Here is a 15,006-nt window from a genome sequence, read left to right as displayed (position 1 = left end):
CTTTTGCAGTATTTTTATTATGAGTTATAGTCATTGCCATGAAGTTACAGTGGTAGTTCTTACCTGTTTTGTGTATTTTGGAGTTCAAAGTTACAAAGTTATTAAATGTGTTTGGAAAATGCAGAGGCCTTCTTGAATATACTGTCAGATACCAATATCTCATAGCCACATGCAAGAACATAACTTTTTCACTAGTAATACCGTGGTTTTTAGAACTTTTTTTTAATATTTGTAGTAACAGGAAAAATGGACTGCAGGGTTTTCATTTTTACCGTGGGTAAAAGAGACGTTTGTGTAGAAGACAAACAGGGAACTACATCATAGGACAAAAAAATCATCATAGGTAGGTGTTTTTCGGGGGTGAAGGGAGAAGAAGGAAAGTCAACTAATTTTCTGCTAGGTCACGTCATAAATGAAGTCCAGAATTCTCTGACTGTAGATCCTTGGCCAAAAGGTAAATAGTCTGAGCATGAGTATTTTTGAAGAATACCTAAAATACATTGTCATATCTTGTGTTCACTTTGTAACTTCTACTTTTTTCTTACAATAGAAAATTCTAGTCAGTGTTGCTAGTAAAGGAAATGACTGTTGCAGTGAAATGTAATGCAGTTCAGTATTTTAGTGGCTTCCTAATACTCTTTCTTCCTAAAGTCTGAAGATGAGAGTACCTCAGTTGTTTCAGGCAGGAAGCCACTTCAGTTTTAATTGAAAATTCTCAGGCAGTGTGTCAGTGCTAATGAATACTAAATTTTCATTTTCCATTTTTGGGGAAAACAAGTATGTTTCCCTTTTCTAATTCTACACATGTGCACATACACACTTATTTTTACATGCATACTAAGTTTAAGCTGTTTAGTTGCTTTGACAAAAATTTCCTCACTATTTTTTCAAAGAATATCAATGCTTGTACATCTTACTGCTATGTAGATGTTCTCTGTGACAGTGGAATTATTCAAAAGTACTCCAAATATAGGATTTCAGTGACTGAAATAGAGCAATGAAAAGTTATAAAGTACTTTTGAAAGTGTGCGGCTGAGTGGAAAATGGAGGAAGACTGTAAAGTGGCTTTAGTGTGCCTCATTCATCTGAAAAACACTTAAAGCATATATTATTTCTGCATAGTCTTAGCTGAGGTATAGTTCTACATATCATGTAACTAAGGAAATACATTTTTTCAATTATTGTTCATCTTAGAACATCAAGATGTTTTTGTCATAAACCAGGGAGAAACTTTGGTAAGATTATGTATCTTCAGCTCAGTTCAAAGATTGCTGCAGTTGCCATAGATGCTCATAAGATTCTCAACAAATCTGAGCAAATGCATCTGTCAGAAATTGAGTTCACTTGGATCATATATCCTACAGGAGTTCTTTCATATAACATAATAAAACAATAAGCTCAGATATGTTGTGGGGTTTTTTTTCCACTTTTGTCGTTCCACTGTAGTTTTCAGCCTCCTCTGGCAGAATTACAGCATGAGGACATTTTCATGAAACATTTTTTTTTATCACTGTAAGTATTGATTGACTTGCTCTTAGTCAAAGGATATTTCAAAATCCCTTATGCAAGACTTCAGTCAGTGAAGAAAACCTTACAGACTTGTTAACTGATTTGGAAATTGAGAGAGATCATGAAGGTACATGGAGCTGCCAGAATTGTTGAATCGATGTTGCAGTGTTTTCTTCTTCACAGATGCAGGCAGGGTCACTCAAGCCTGACAGAAAAAGATCAGAAACCTTTACGTGGTGAAGCTGGATGTCGGATACTTCATCAAATTTCATGGGTTCTGAGAAGTACAAATAAAGCAGTGAAATAAGAGCCAAGTCCCAGTTTCAAGAAATTGTGTAAGGATTAAGATGGCAGATTAAGTAAATATACTTCATTAGAAAGGTTTACTACTTTTAGAGTAACTTTGGGACAGGATTTTTGAGGCAGGTATGCTGAGTTAACATAACTGGGAGTTTTTAAACTATCCTTCTATGACTACCACTTCTTAATAGACCTGTTGGCCACAAATGTCTCCATTCCCATTCAGTAATGAGCAAACTGACTGTCCTTTTCTTCGCTGACATTGAGCTTCCTGACTGCTCTTTCCCTGGCAAACCCACCCTTTCCTTGCCACTGTTTCTAATGCAGACAGCCTCTCCCACACCAGTCTTGGGAGGGCCTGGGCTCTCTCCTGGTCCAGGACCTTACTCTCTCGTTTTCCTTTACGAGGACAACCTCTACTTCTGTTTTTATGTATATAGTAATTTTCATAATGGCTAAAGTAACCTTTTATGCAAAATTCTAGTAGTAGGTAAGGATTTCATATCTTTCTAGCTTGAATTAATCAGGGATTATCCTGTGCCTGAACAGCAATTGTGAGTTTTATAAACGCAGATGGCAAAACTGAGATGACAGGATCTCTCATACTGTAGTTTTCTGATTTTGGTTGAATTTGAGAGAGAAATAATATTATGGTGATCACACTTACTTTTCTTGGTTTTTACTTTCCTGATGTTTAACTTCTCAGTGTATGTATATATATTATTTTAATAAAGCTGGACTTGCAGTAAATTGAAATTAACTATTTATATGTTGGTAAATAAATAATTTGCCTACCACAAGAAAGCAGAGTAGAACTCAAAGAGACACTTGCTATCTTTGAGTAAGACAGAGAGAGTCTGAGGGTGCTCTCAGAAAAAAAATAGTGATGGAAGTTTTTTTCTATGTAAAATATAAGAATATACTTTTTGTCATTAAACATCTGGTGGTTGTTTTTAAGCAGGAATTATCCACTATGTTAATGTGCTCCAGCTTCCTTTCGAGGAGTCTTTTATAACAAATGATTTAATGTCTGGTAATCTTTTAGATTTGACAGCCAGCTTTTTCCTAAAATTAGAGACTCAGTCAATTCTTCAATCCCTATATCCACATAGTTCAGTTCTACCAGTGCTTTGACCCTTTGCTGAAGATGTTGTCCAGCTGGGGGCTATAAGGTTGGGCCAGACACAGTGATGTAACTCAGAAATGAGGAGGCACGGAAATTCTGGGAGCAGTGATGGCCGGGCACAGATCTGCTCCTGTGATCAGGGAGATCACAGGGATCTCCCATGGGATCTCTCCATGGGATCAGAGCAAAGGAGAAGTGGTGCTCCCTAGAGAAACCTGCAGCAGAGGAAGCTGAAGTTTGTGTGCTAGCCGTGCTGCAGCCAGGTCAGGACCTTGACTGGCATGGGAGATAGACTAGATCTAAGCATGAGTTAACCCCTCTTGCTGCACTTATTGGAAATAGCTGAGGAGCCACAGCACTGGCTACTTCAGTGTGTGTATCTGATTCTCATGCACTGAATTATTTCCTCATGTAGACTAAACATACCAGAAACTTACTGGCAAATTCAGATTCACTTCAGATATGTTGTAAGTTGCAGCTACTGACATAAAAGAAAAAAAAAAAGTGCAAATATTGTTCATTTATTTCCCCTGAGATTCTAGCTATATACACAACTTACCTTTCAGTCATTTTTGTGAATTTCTTACATATTTCCACATGTTTATTCATGAGAAAATCATTTCTTATCTAAAATACTGTGCTACTTATATCTTCTTTTGCAAAGATGCCGTGAAGAGCTGCAGTTGGTATCCATGATGTAGATATAAACAGATGAAAGAAAAATTCTATACATCTGCAAGGTAGTAGGAGACAAAATAAGCAGAATACTACTTCAAGCAGTAGATACTGATATTATAAAGTGGGAAATAAACAGGTAATTTTGAAAAATTTGTAAAAAGCTGAATAATAAAAATTCAAAGAAGAAAAAGTACTTGTTTCAATTATTCAGGAAAAGTGACAAACTGTTGTGATTAAGAAAGGAAAAATACTCTGATTAGAGGGCAATCCAACAAAAAATTTGAAAATGGAAACTGCAAATTCTGTCAATAGTATGTATAGATATTTATATTCATATAAACTTGTGTATGTAAAGCAAACTTGAGCCAGTTTATCTAACACTGGCACTTAGACTTGAAGAATATCTTTTTGTTCTTATGATACTAGTTGTCCTGGTAGCTATTCATAAATACTAACTATATGTTATCAAAATAATATGATACATTTATTCTCTACAGGGAAAAAAAAAAATTTAGTTTGTCCTCTCATCAGATAATTGCTGTGTTTCCGTAAATCCCCATGTCCCTCTTTTTTAGCTGCTGCATTATATCAGTTCATTTTCGGCACTGTAATGCATACAGAGGCCTCACATTTATTTCAAGAAATATCTGTTTCTAATAAAATTTAATGAAGTACTTTTTACTTTACTGTTAATATAGGAAGTTTTACCTCACACCTCCAACTTCATTAGCTGTTTCATTATGTTCCAGCCTTATCATTTTCATACTTTCTTCATTTTGGTGATTTGGACACCAGCTTCTACCTTGGGATTTGCTTTTATCTTTCAATCTAACTACTACATCTAAGCAGTCTACTATGTTTGATCTGCATTTCCAAATGGCACTTGCAGTCCCGCAGAATTTGTGTCTGTATTACAATGACTAATTGCATGCATTTTACATTACAGCCGCTATAGTAATGGTTCTCTATATAAAATATTCCATATATTCAAGTTTAACCTTTCTCAGAGAAGGGAGATCCAGGAAAGCAGGCAAACCTATTGACCAGTAATGTGATTCTAAAAATGCAAACAAGTCTAGAGGGTAAAATTAAAAAGTAGAAGCAAGTACAAGAATCCCATCTCCAGATCTCTTGAGACTTCATGGTTGCTGCATTAGGGAAAGTGTTCAGACATTAGCAGTAAATGAAAGTGATGTCAGGCCTTCCATCTGGGAAAGAAAAAAAAATGGAATTATAGGTTTTAAATACAAGGAAGGGAAAGGAGAGGACAAAGGAGAAAGGCAGGAGAAGTTGTCCAGGGAGGTTAGCGTGACAAATGATTGTTTTCTGTAGTGAAATAAATTTGTAAGAAAAGGCAAGTGCCTCATGTAAGCATATAAAACTGGATCAGTAGGATCAACTGAACTCTGTAAATTTATTGTTTACCAATATAGTATTAAACAAAAGCCAAATTCTACCTGGAGGGAAAAATAACTAAAAAGCATTTTAAGTGCCATTTTTTACCTTGTTGTATGCAGCAGTTCCAAATGGATCTCTAGTCTCTAGTAAACTTAATGTCATATTTAATTTGCCTATGCCAATTTCTACGCATTCTGTTTTAACCTGAAATAAATTTATAGAGAAAATATATCTGTATTTTGCTGAATGCTGCTGGCAGCTCATATTCTAGGTAGGAAAATTTGTATTTCAGACTTTTATAAAATGTGGAGCGTGCATGCATATGACTAGTTGAAAAGGTCATACAAAGTAAAATGAAAAAATAAGCTGATTCAGAAAGCAAGTGCTTCTTGGGGTCATGCCCGCTTTTACTGCTACCTTGTTGTTGTTACAAGTATAATTATGCTTGAGAGTGTGGAAATATCAAGATGCTCATTTTCAAATCATAAAACATCATGTTAGCTTGTTTAGTCCATCTTTTTGAAACTGAACATTGTTTTCTGCACCTGTTTAGTTGGCTTTATATCTTTTAAACAAGTGGATTAAGAAAACAGAATTTCTCTATTTCCCTAGGCAGCCTTCTAACAATGTACTAGATAATCAACTTTTGTTTTTCTATGCTCAATTTCACTCCATTACTTCTGTTTATACACAGTCCCATCAGGTCCATAATTATTTTGTTTCTCTTTTGGATTTCTTTTTTTTCAACGTGATTGATGTGAAGTATTTGCATTTCACTGAATATCTGTACTTTAGTTGGATTTTTCACAACTTCTCTTTTACAGGTTACATCTAATTTTGTTATTTCCAACATACAGTTCCCCTTCTTTCATTCTTCTTATTTAGTTTTTACCCTTACTGGTGTTTGCTGCAATTGCAAATTTGATATCATCTGGAGATTGAATTAAATTGCTATTTAACTTTTCCTCCAGATCATTAGTAAAGCTACTAAATAAAAGCAGGCACCTTACACTTCAGTACATTGTCATTTATTAAAATATTTTCTCTTATCGTTCAGACTGTTTTCAAATATATAGTGATGCAGGAAGTTTAAAAGTTTAGCAAGTGTTTAGGTAAACTTTGAGTTAATCTATTGAATTACCTTTCCATGCAGCAAGTGATACGTTAGATATAAATTTTAAAATATCAATGAGGATCTTGTGTGTCTACTGAGCAGTTTTGGAATCTTATTTTTGTGTAAATACTACATAATATTAGCCAGATACAACAAATCCATAGCTTTATAATAGGTTACTGACAGTTGGTGATACTCATCTTTAAATTGATAGTAAGAAAGGGTTTCATAGAATCATAGAATGCGTAAGGTTGGAAGGGACCTCAGAGGTCATCTAGTCCAACCCCCCTGCTCACACAGGGTCACCCAGAGCACGGGGCACAGGGCTGCATCGAAGCGGGTTTTAAAGATCTCCAAAGAAGGAGACTCCACAACCTCCCTGGACAGCCTGTGCCAGGGCTCTGCCACCCTCACTGTCACAAAGTGTTTCCTTAAGTTCCTGTGGAACTTTTGGTGCCTCAGCTTGTGGCCATTTCCTCTAGTCCTGTCGCTGGCCACCACTGAAAAGAGGCCGCCCCCTCCTCCTCACTGCCTCCCTTGAGGTATTTATAGACACTGATCAGGTCCCCCCTCAGCCTCCTCTTCTCCAGGCTCAACAGGCCCAGCTCCCTCAGCCTTTGCTCATAGGGCAGATGTTCCAGGCCCCTGATCATCCTGGTAGCCCTGCGCTGGACTCTCTCCAGCAGCTCCATATCCCTCCTGTACTGGGGAGCCCAGAACTGGACGCAGTACTCCAGATGTGGCCTCACCAGGGCTGTGTACAGGGGGATGATCACTTCCCTCGATCTGCTGGAGATGCTCTTCTTAATGCACCCCAGGATCCCGTTGGCCTTTCTGGCCACCAGGGCACACTGCTGCCTCATGGTCATCTTGTCATCCACCATGACGCCCAGGTCCCTCTCTGTGGGGCTGCTCTCCAGCAAACATTTCTTGGACCTATGAAAAGCATTAGAGTCCCCAAAGGCCAGGGCAGCATTGCAAATCCACAGACAACCAGCACAAGGGGACATGCTTCAGAGGAGATAGGTAGTATCAGAGGCAGGATGGCTTTGACTTAAAATTCTGAAGGCTGGGTATTCCATCTGAAGGAGAGCATTTTACCTGATGATTGAATGAAATAGTTTCCACTTTGAAATAGGAAAAAAAGGATGGAGGCTTCAGTGAAAATCTTACAGTACTCTTAAAGTAATCACTGATATCTCTGCTACAAAACAAAATGAAACTCAGTAGTAACAACATTTTTCAGTCTATAAAACTTTACAGTCGTGATTCATATACCATACTTGTTCATCAGAAATGACTGTACAAATGAGTAAGATTCCTGTCATGTTTCAAGTAGGTATATATGAAAGCATTTGTAATAATCAACTACTGTAGATGAAATTTATGGCATCATGTCATCATCATGACACTGGACATCCCCAATCACCAGAAAGTAGTATGTGTAAGTTGAAGCCAACTCAAGACCTCCTCTCTCCAAAATTTCTTTGTTGTTTGTTCAGGATTTATACTAGATTTGGGGATGACCACATGCACACTTACCTCATGCTGGTCTGGCTAATATCAGGTAGACATTCACATTTTTTTGATAAACTCAGGAAGAAGCGATTAATGGCTATGACTGCTTATCTAAAACCAACCCTCCAGTCCACTTTGTGCTGAGATAGTTAGTTCTCTGTGCATCCAGTGCAGTAGGGGATGCATCCTACACCATTTCTCTTGGGATATCTCACTCTCTTAGCCTTCTTCCATTATGGGGGTTATTCGTTGGTCACACACATACATTAGAATTTTGAGTTAACAACACAGGGATGCTCTGCTCTGTGTGTGTTTGTGTATCACTATTCATCCTTAGAAGCATTTTTTAAAACATTTAATACTTTCTTCTAGTGTCTAATGATTATATATTATAGTTCTGGTTTTCTTTTTTGACATTTATGACTATTCACCAACTAATTTCTAGTTAGACCAAGTTATAGTGCTTTAAGAAAAATGTCTAAGCTTGTTGATAGTTTTAATTTTCATATGCTTTCTTTGATCTGTTTTTGAAAGCAAAGTTTATCTTTTGATTAATATTGTCTTAATAACTGTAGTTCACAAGGATAGTTCACTGAGGTGTAATATTTCATCTGATGGCACTCTCACTATTATGAAAGTGAGAGTGAACCTTTCCTGGAGTACCGGATAATGTTTTAGTCTTATGCGTGGAGAAAAATGAGGTTCTGTGGAAGTGTGATTTAACCAGTTCATTCACAGAAATTGTAACTGTTGAAAAATACTCAGAATACAAAAAATACTCAGAATGATCATCTTTAGTAACTGAACACAACCATAAAAAATAGGCTTATATCTAAAAAACCTATTTTTTGTTTGTTTTGGACACCTTTTTTATTTGTTTTTGGGGAAAAAAATATTCTAAGTCTTTGATCTGAAAATATCGAAATGCTTTACAGGGATAACTAATCCCTGTAAGCTGATCCTTTACAGGGATAACAGAGATCTGAGGTGAGGAAATTACTTAATAGTTAAAAAAAAATACATATTCAACAGTATGGGCAATAAGCAGAAGAGCTTTGACTGTTCAAAAATCACTAAGCTAGCTTAGCTTATCTCTAGCATACATAGTCATCTGTGAAAATGAGCATAGATATGAGCTACCTGACAAACTGAGATAAATGATTAGCATTACAGTTAATATTTTCCATTAATATTCATTATGTCATAATTAGATCAGTAAGAAATAGGTGTATAGGAGGAGGCTAGCATAGATTATTAAAATTACATGCTCTTGTTCTCTAGCATTTAGTTATCTAGTATCTATTACTATCAGTTATTAGTTATTTAGTTATCTATTAATCTACTATAATTCAGTACTTAATAATCTGTTATTAGACACTATTTAATATGTTCTATACTCAGAAAAAAAAAAAAAGAAAAAGAAAAAAAAGCAGCATGTGCTTAAGAAGAAGCTTTGGAAATAAATGTATTTTGATTTTTATTATACAGCCAGCATTGGAAGTTACCTGAAGTGGCTGAAAGAGTTGATGGATTTGTAGGTCACAAAAAATACCACCGAATTTCACTTTTAGACTCGCCACCCTCTCTTTCTTAGATTGATGCACTATTTCGAATTAAACATACAAAGACAGTGTTCTGATCTTGTTCTGATCTTGCATCAGCTGAGGATGTTCCTTCAGTGTAGCAGTCTGTCCTGGGGATTTTGTAGTGTGCCTCTTGTTTAAATAGATGGAGTCCCACTCTAATACTGGGTGTTATTTGCTGTACAGTTCTTTCCAGGGCATTCTTAAATAAACATTTGAGGTTTAAGTCCTCACTGACATACCTAGAACTGGACGGTAGCAGCTCCACCACACAGAAGTTGTCTCCAGTACCTCTTTAATTTGCTATTGGATTCTTAGCAGAAGTCATTGGAACTGTCTGCTGCAGTGTCAGCAGTCCAATCTATATTAACAATATGTAGCTTGTGAGCTGTTTGTATGTGATAGAAGCTTCAGAATAGTGCTTAAAAATGAAATTTCTTTTACACATCAGTTTTTCCTCTTTGGTAATTGGAGTGAGGGACTTTTTGATATCCTTATGAGCGTCTATCAGCGTGGCATCTAAAAGTGAAACAGCTTTTATTTTACTAATGAACTGTTCTGTAAACAGATTAGTATAATTTGTATAATGAGTATTTGCTGCTTTTATGTGTTAATGATAATATTGATTTTATGGAATTACTACAGCAAGTAATAAATGCAGTATGAAAAGAAAGGCAATGCCCTGTATAGAAAAAGGCAGCTAATTCCATGTAGTTCTGTCTGTGCTTCTTTAGGATGTTTACTTTAGGGAAAGTGAAGGAGAAAGCGTGTGATGAGTTATAACAAATACTTGTATAACTAGAATAGTTATCATAGAATCCTTAAGGTTGGAAGGGACCTCTAGAGATCATCTAGTCCCACCGCCTGCTCAAGCAGGCACACCTAGAGCATGTGGCACAGGGCAGCATCCAGGCGGGTTTGGAAGATCTCCAAAGGAGACTCCACAACCTTCCTGAGCAGCCTGTGCCAGGGCTCTGTCACCCTCTCTGTCAAGAAATTTTTCCCTAAGTTCCTGTGGAACATTTGATGCTTCAGTGGCCATTTCCTGTAGCGCTATTATCTGTAATATTGACTCTTCACAGTTTATACTTGAATAGATGTTTGAATATATACTTGAGGTTCCTTTTGATTTTACTCAGTAATGTCATCTGTCATACAGATTTTCTCTTGAATGTAACTGCAGTGTGTTTCACACAGAAGGGTAAGTTGCTAAGGTCTTCCCATAAGCCCTGTGACAGTTAAACCAATACCACTCTTAGCCTTTCTGCTTCCTGATCCTGCCACATGTAATAAAATATGCTTCTGCCTGAAGCCTGCTTTATGTAAAAGGAGAAGAGAGTAAGAAATTTCACATTCTTCCATATGTGAAGAAAGGAGGAATGTTTTTGTTTCTTAGTCCATGCAGTAAGACAGCCTCCCGACCAAATTGGGCTGACAGGAGAGATACACAAGTGACAGCAACTAAATCCTGAGAAATAGGCTAGTCCATACCAAAGGGATGGGAGAGAGAATGGGATAGTATACCGATTTTAGGGAGTAGACAGGAATATTCTGCAGTGAAATAGAACGGATTCTTTTTATCAGTAGCCAGTAGAACTCTGTATTGATGTATAAGGATGTTTTCAGTATGGTATTAGAATCCTGGCCACTGGGAGAAAATTTGTTTGAAGCAAAGGAGGTAATGTTTTAACTAGCTACTAGTTCTGTAATGAATCACAGTGCCCAAAATGTACTTCTGGCCAGTGATCTTGTGTCAAGGCTTAAACATACTAAGATCCTCTTTAAGGAAATTTATCAATAGAATCAGTATATTTCTAGATCAGAAGATACAACAGAAATGAGAAGAAGCAGTAAAGAAACTCTTTGGAAGACACTGAGAAAGCTAAGCAACATGCTCAAAGAAGAAAAACATGAGAAAGATAAATGTCAGAGTAATGTCTTTTTAAAATTTTTTTTTAACATGTAAATAGGGAATTTGGACAATTCAACAGGAAATGGTGAGAACAGTTAAAATGGCAAGGGAATTGCTAACAAGAAACCTGACATGCACAGCATCTGTAAGCAGCTTGAGCAATTAACATAATAAATGTTAAAAGAACAGACAATCTGGAGAATCTCTAACAGTGAGAAAGGAAAAACCTGAAAAATTCACTAACCACAGATGTAATTACAGCTTGTGAAATGTTTAATGATGGAAAATCATATCACCTTCCATAGAAGCAGGTTATTAAACTTACACAGTAACAAAACTTTGGTTGGGTTTTGGCATGATTTTAAGGGGCAGCGGATTTGCTAAATGTTCCTGGTTCAAAATTCTGAAACAGAAAATTGAGTGCATCAAGGGGAAATGCAAAAGCCTATTAAAAACTCTTAAAGTAAGCCTATTAAAAACTCTTAAAGTAAACATAACCTCAAAAGACTTTATTAACAGAAATGACAAACTAAAAATAATCCATATTATTCTATATTCAGAAGGGTGAGTATTTTAGCTGGAAGCAAAAACAATATTTGAGATTCATGTCCTGCACTGTTGCCTTTGATATGCTAAGTGTATCTTTATTAGTAAATCGAGTTGCATCTTAAAATGCGTCCTATCTCACTGTTAACAGCTGGGCACTCATTGTTTCTTATATTTGTATTGATAGACTGTGAAAGATGGTGATAAAAGTTCTCATGTATTTGGTAGGCAAGTAACTGAAACAAAAAGAAAGAGGAAACGACTTTCCCCTAAATATCGATGATGGACCTGACCACTGTGTCTGCCTGCACGAGCTGCGGGTCATTGCCTGGTCCCTGGCACTCCCCTGGCAGCTGGAAAAGAGCAATTCAGTGACTGCTGCCAGCTGATAGAACAGCTGTAAAACCAGTTTCATGGAGCAGAAATGCTGTGTGCCTTTGGTATTCCAAAGGACCTTAAGTTGATTCACCTGCGTACAGAAAATAGTGTGACAACCTTAACCAGCTTTCTCAGATACCAGTTTTATTTCCATGGAAGTACATTTGAAAAAATTTTGTTGATGATCAAACCTGCCTTGTTTAGATTACTCTGAAAGAAAAAACTAGCACAAAAGTTAGATAAACTGTGCGTAATCCTTACATATAAGGGTCATATTACATACTCTTTCCAGTGTATTTTCCATTACAGACTCAGAACATTTTTAAATACTACATAAGATGAGGTCCGTGATTTTAATTGGCTTTATAAATTTTCTTCAAGAATCTACCTCTTACAACTTTTTCAGTTCCCTACGTGCACCTGGCATAACATCCAGACTGTACTGAGCAGTTGAAAATGTTTAAAATGTTATTAATTTAATATGGTTGAAACTTTAGTCCTAAATTCCAGAAAACTCCTTGGTAACATGTTTTACAGATGTGGGTATAAGTGATGACATTTTCTTTTGCTTCTGCTGGACAATGCAACAAATTAATGTGAAACTGCATACTTTATTGTACCATTTTACATATTTGCATATTTCTTCAGCTGGAAACTCTGATTTCAGACTTGTTTTTGTCAGTGTCTTTCACAATTAGATGAACATGTTTCTTTGAGTTTCCTCATTTGCATTAAATCCAATATATTAATCTGTGGATTGACTTCTGTGATCCCAATGGACAGTATAGCCACAGCAAATTCTTGCCTTGCATCTGCATATTTCAACATATGCTTCTGTTATGCATTTGGTATGTACAGACATTTTGTACATGGTGACTTACTTGCTTTTAATAGTAAATTCTGCTATGATAGAAAAAATGTAGGGGGCTGCTTCAGACTTGCCTTCAGGTTTTAGTGGTTTTGCATCTGTAAAATATTGGCTGCTTATTTCTTGTTTTTTCTTAGAGATCTGGCTGCAAGAAATTGTTTGGTCGGTGAAAGCAACATTTTGAAAATAAGCGATTTTGGCATGTCTCGTCAGGAAGATGATGGAGTATATTCATCTTCAGGCTTAAAGCAGATTCCTATCAAATGGACTGCTCCAGAGGCTCTCAACTATGGTAAGAGTAGTCCCTTATCATCTTGGCAGACAACATAAGATGCAGGGAATTAGACTGTGAACGGTATTTGAGCATATATTCTTCTTCCTCATGCCCTGCTGAGAACAACAAATGTTTAATTACATAAGGCTGAAATATTAAAATGTATAAAATAATGTTTTGTCTTCAAACAGAAGAAAAGAGCAACATCAAACCTGTCACTGATTTAAAAACAAAATAATGCTTTAGTTAGGCTGCTGACCCATTGCATTTGACTACCTAGTCAGTCACCTAAATCAAAATCATTAACAAAATGAATCGCAAGTTCTGTGTGTTTATGGCAGTAGTTAATCTAGTATTTTTTCTAAAAGGGTAAAAAACAATATTCCAGAACATTTAATTAGAGAAACCACTGTATGAGGGAAAAGTAAGGTCACTGATTTTTTTAAACAGTAGCTGTTCTTAACCTGGATTTTTATATATTGCTATTCTATTGTTCTGAAGATGTGGGGGGGAAATCTATTATTTTAGATTTAAGCAAGTGGTCCACACAACGTGGGTGGTAGCTTCATATCAAAAATAGAAGCTAGCAGTTTTTGCTTTTTAGTTGGTAGGTGAAAACTGAGAAATAAAGTGAAGTAAGCTGTGAAGAAGGAGCATATTAAATGAACATCATGTTTTGAATGCAGTTCTCTAAAGCAGTTCTCACTTCTTAAAAAAGGTTTAAATCTTTATTTTAAGTTTCTTTAAATATTTCTCCCATCTTTTAAAACTTGATATACTAATGTTGATAATATTCACATTAATAAATTCTGTACAAGTTATTTATACACACACACATATATATTTATGATATATAATGATGTATAATCCACTTTACCACACCATATTAAGCCCAGCAGAAACTAGCTTTTGTGACACCCTTTTTTATTTATTTTGACCTTAGCTTTTTGGATATCTTTACATGAGAGGAAACAATTTATTTAGCCTTTCCTAAGATGCATCCATACTGAGCCAGCTTTTAAGTGACCTTCCTGCAGTTTTTGAAAAATAACCTGAAACATTTGTTAATCTGTTTAGCAGTATAATATTTAGCTTTAACCATGTTTTGCAAGATTTCTTGTTTATTTTTGATGAAGCATTTGTTTTCCATCTCTTGATAAGTACAAGTAAAAATAACTGGTTTGTTTTTTACCATCCTAATTATAAAGACGCAAGTGTTATGGCAGTTGGTGTGGATAAGGTTCAAAGTAGTTAAGGACACTAGAAGGAGACAGAATTAAATGTGCAGAATTTCAAAACCAGATGATAACCACTGGAGGTACTGGATCTAACAGTTTTTAATGGCAAAAATTTGAGCCTTATAGCAAAATTAGCAACAGGGGCACTGCTTGAATGACACAGTGCATAAAGTCAAAGTTTGTTTTTTTAGTCACTTCTGGGTTTTCTTTATATAACAAATTAATATATTGAATTTATATTAAATATGAACACCAAAAAAACAAAAAGACAAAATATAAGTTGGGAATTACAGAAAATACATTAAGGAAAGTGGTTATGGAGCAGTGTCTGAAGTCATGAATAAAATATTGATGCTATCTGAGTTTATGGAAAACTTAAGCTGTAGTTCAATTGGTAGTGTTCAATGCCATTTCATCTCATTGTTTTTATTGTGGGCTGTATGATTCACATCACTCCCAACAATGAAGAAACTATTTTAAAAGCACTTCTTAAAACTGCATACTTAAAGCAAGTTATGGAGTTGTTTTGTTTCCTGTTTTCTCTGTATTAAAAAACATACTTTC

The 15,006-nt window shown here is 35.9% G+C and overlaps 1 protein-coding gene across 1 annotated transcript in view; it reads left to right on the top strand.

Annotated features, from left to right (window-relative positions):
• The window catches only part of FER (FER tyrosine kinase), a 140,884-nt gene that overhangs the window by 123,414 nt on the left and 2,464 nt on the right, over window positions 1-15,006 (top strand). Inside the window, exon 17 of the mRNA XM_026040981.1 lies at window positions 13,068-13,222. Coding sequence (XP_025896766.1) covers window positions 13,068-13,222 — 155 coding nt within the window. The remainder of the gene's footprint in view (window positions 1-13,067; window positions 13,223-15,006) is intronic.

Source organism: Nothoprocta perdicaria, unplaced genomic scaffold (assembly GCF_003342845.1).
Source record: "Nothoprocta perdicaria isolate Ctin4 unplaced genomic scaffold, notPer1 scaffold_273, whole genome shotgun sequence".
NCBI lineage: Eukaryota > Metazoa > Chordata > Aves > Tinamiformes > Tinamidae > Nothoprocta > Nothoprocta perdicaria.
This window is presented reverse-complemented; position numbering and strand designations above follow the sequence as displayed.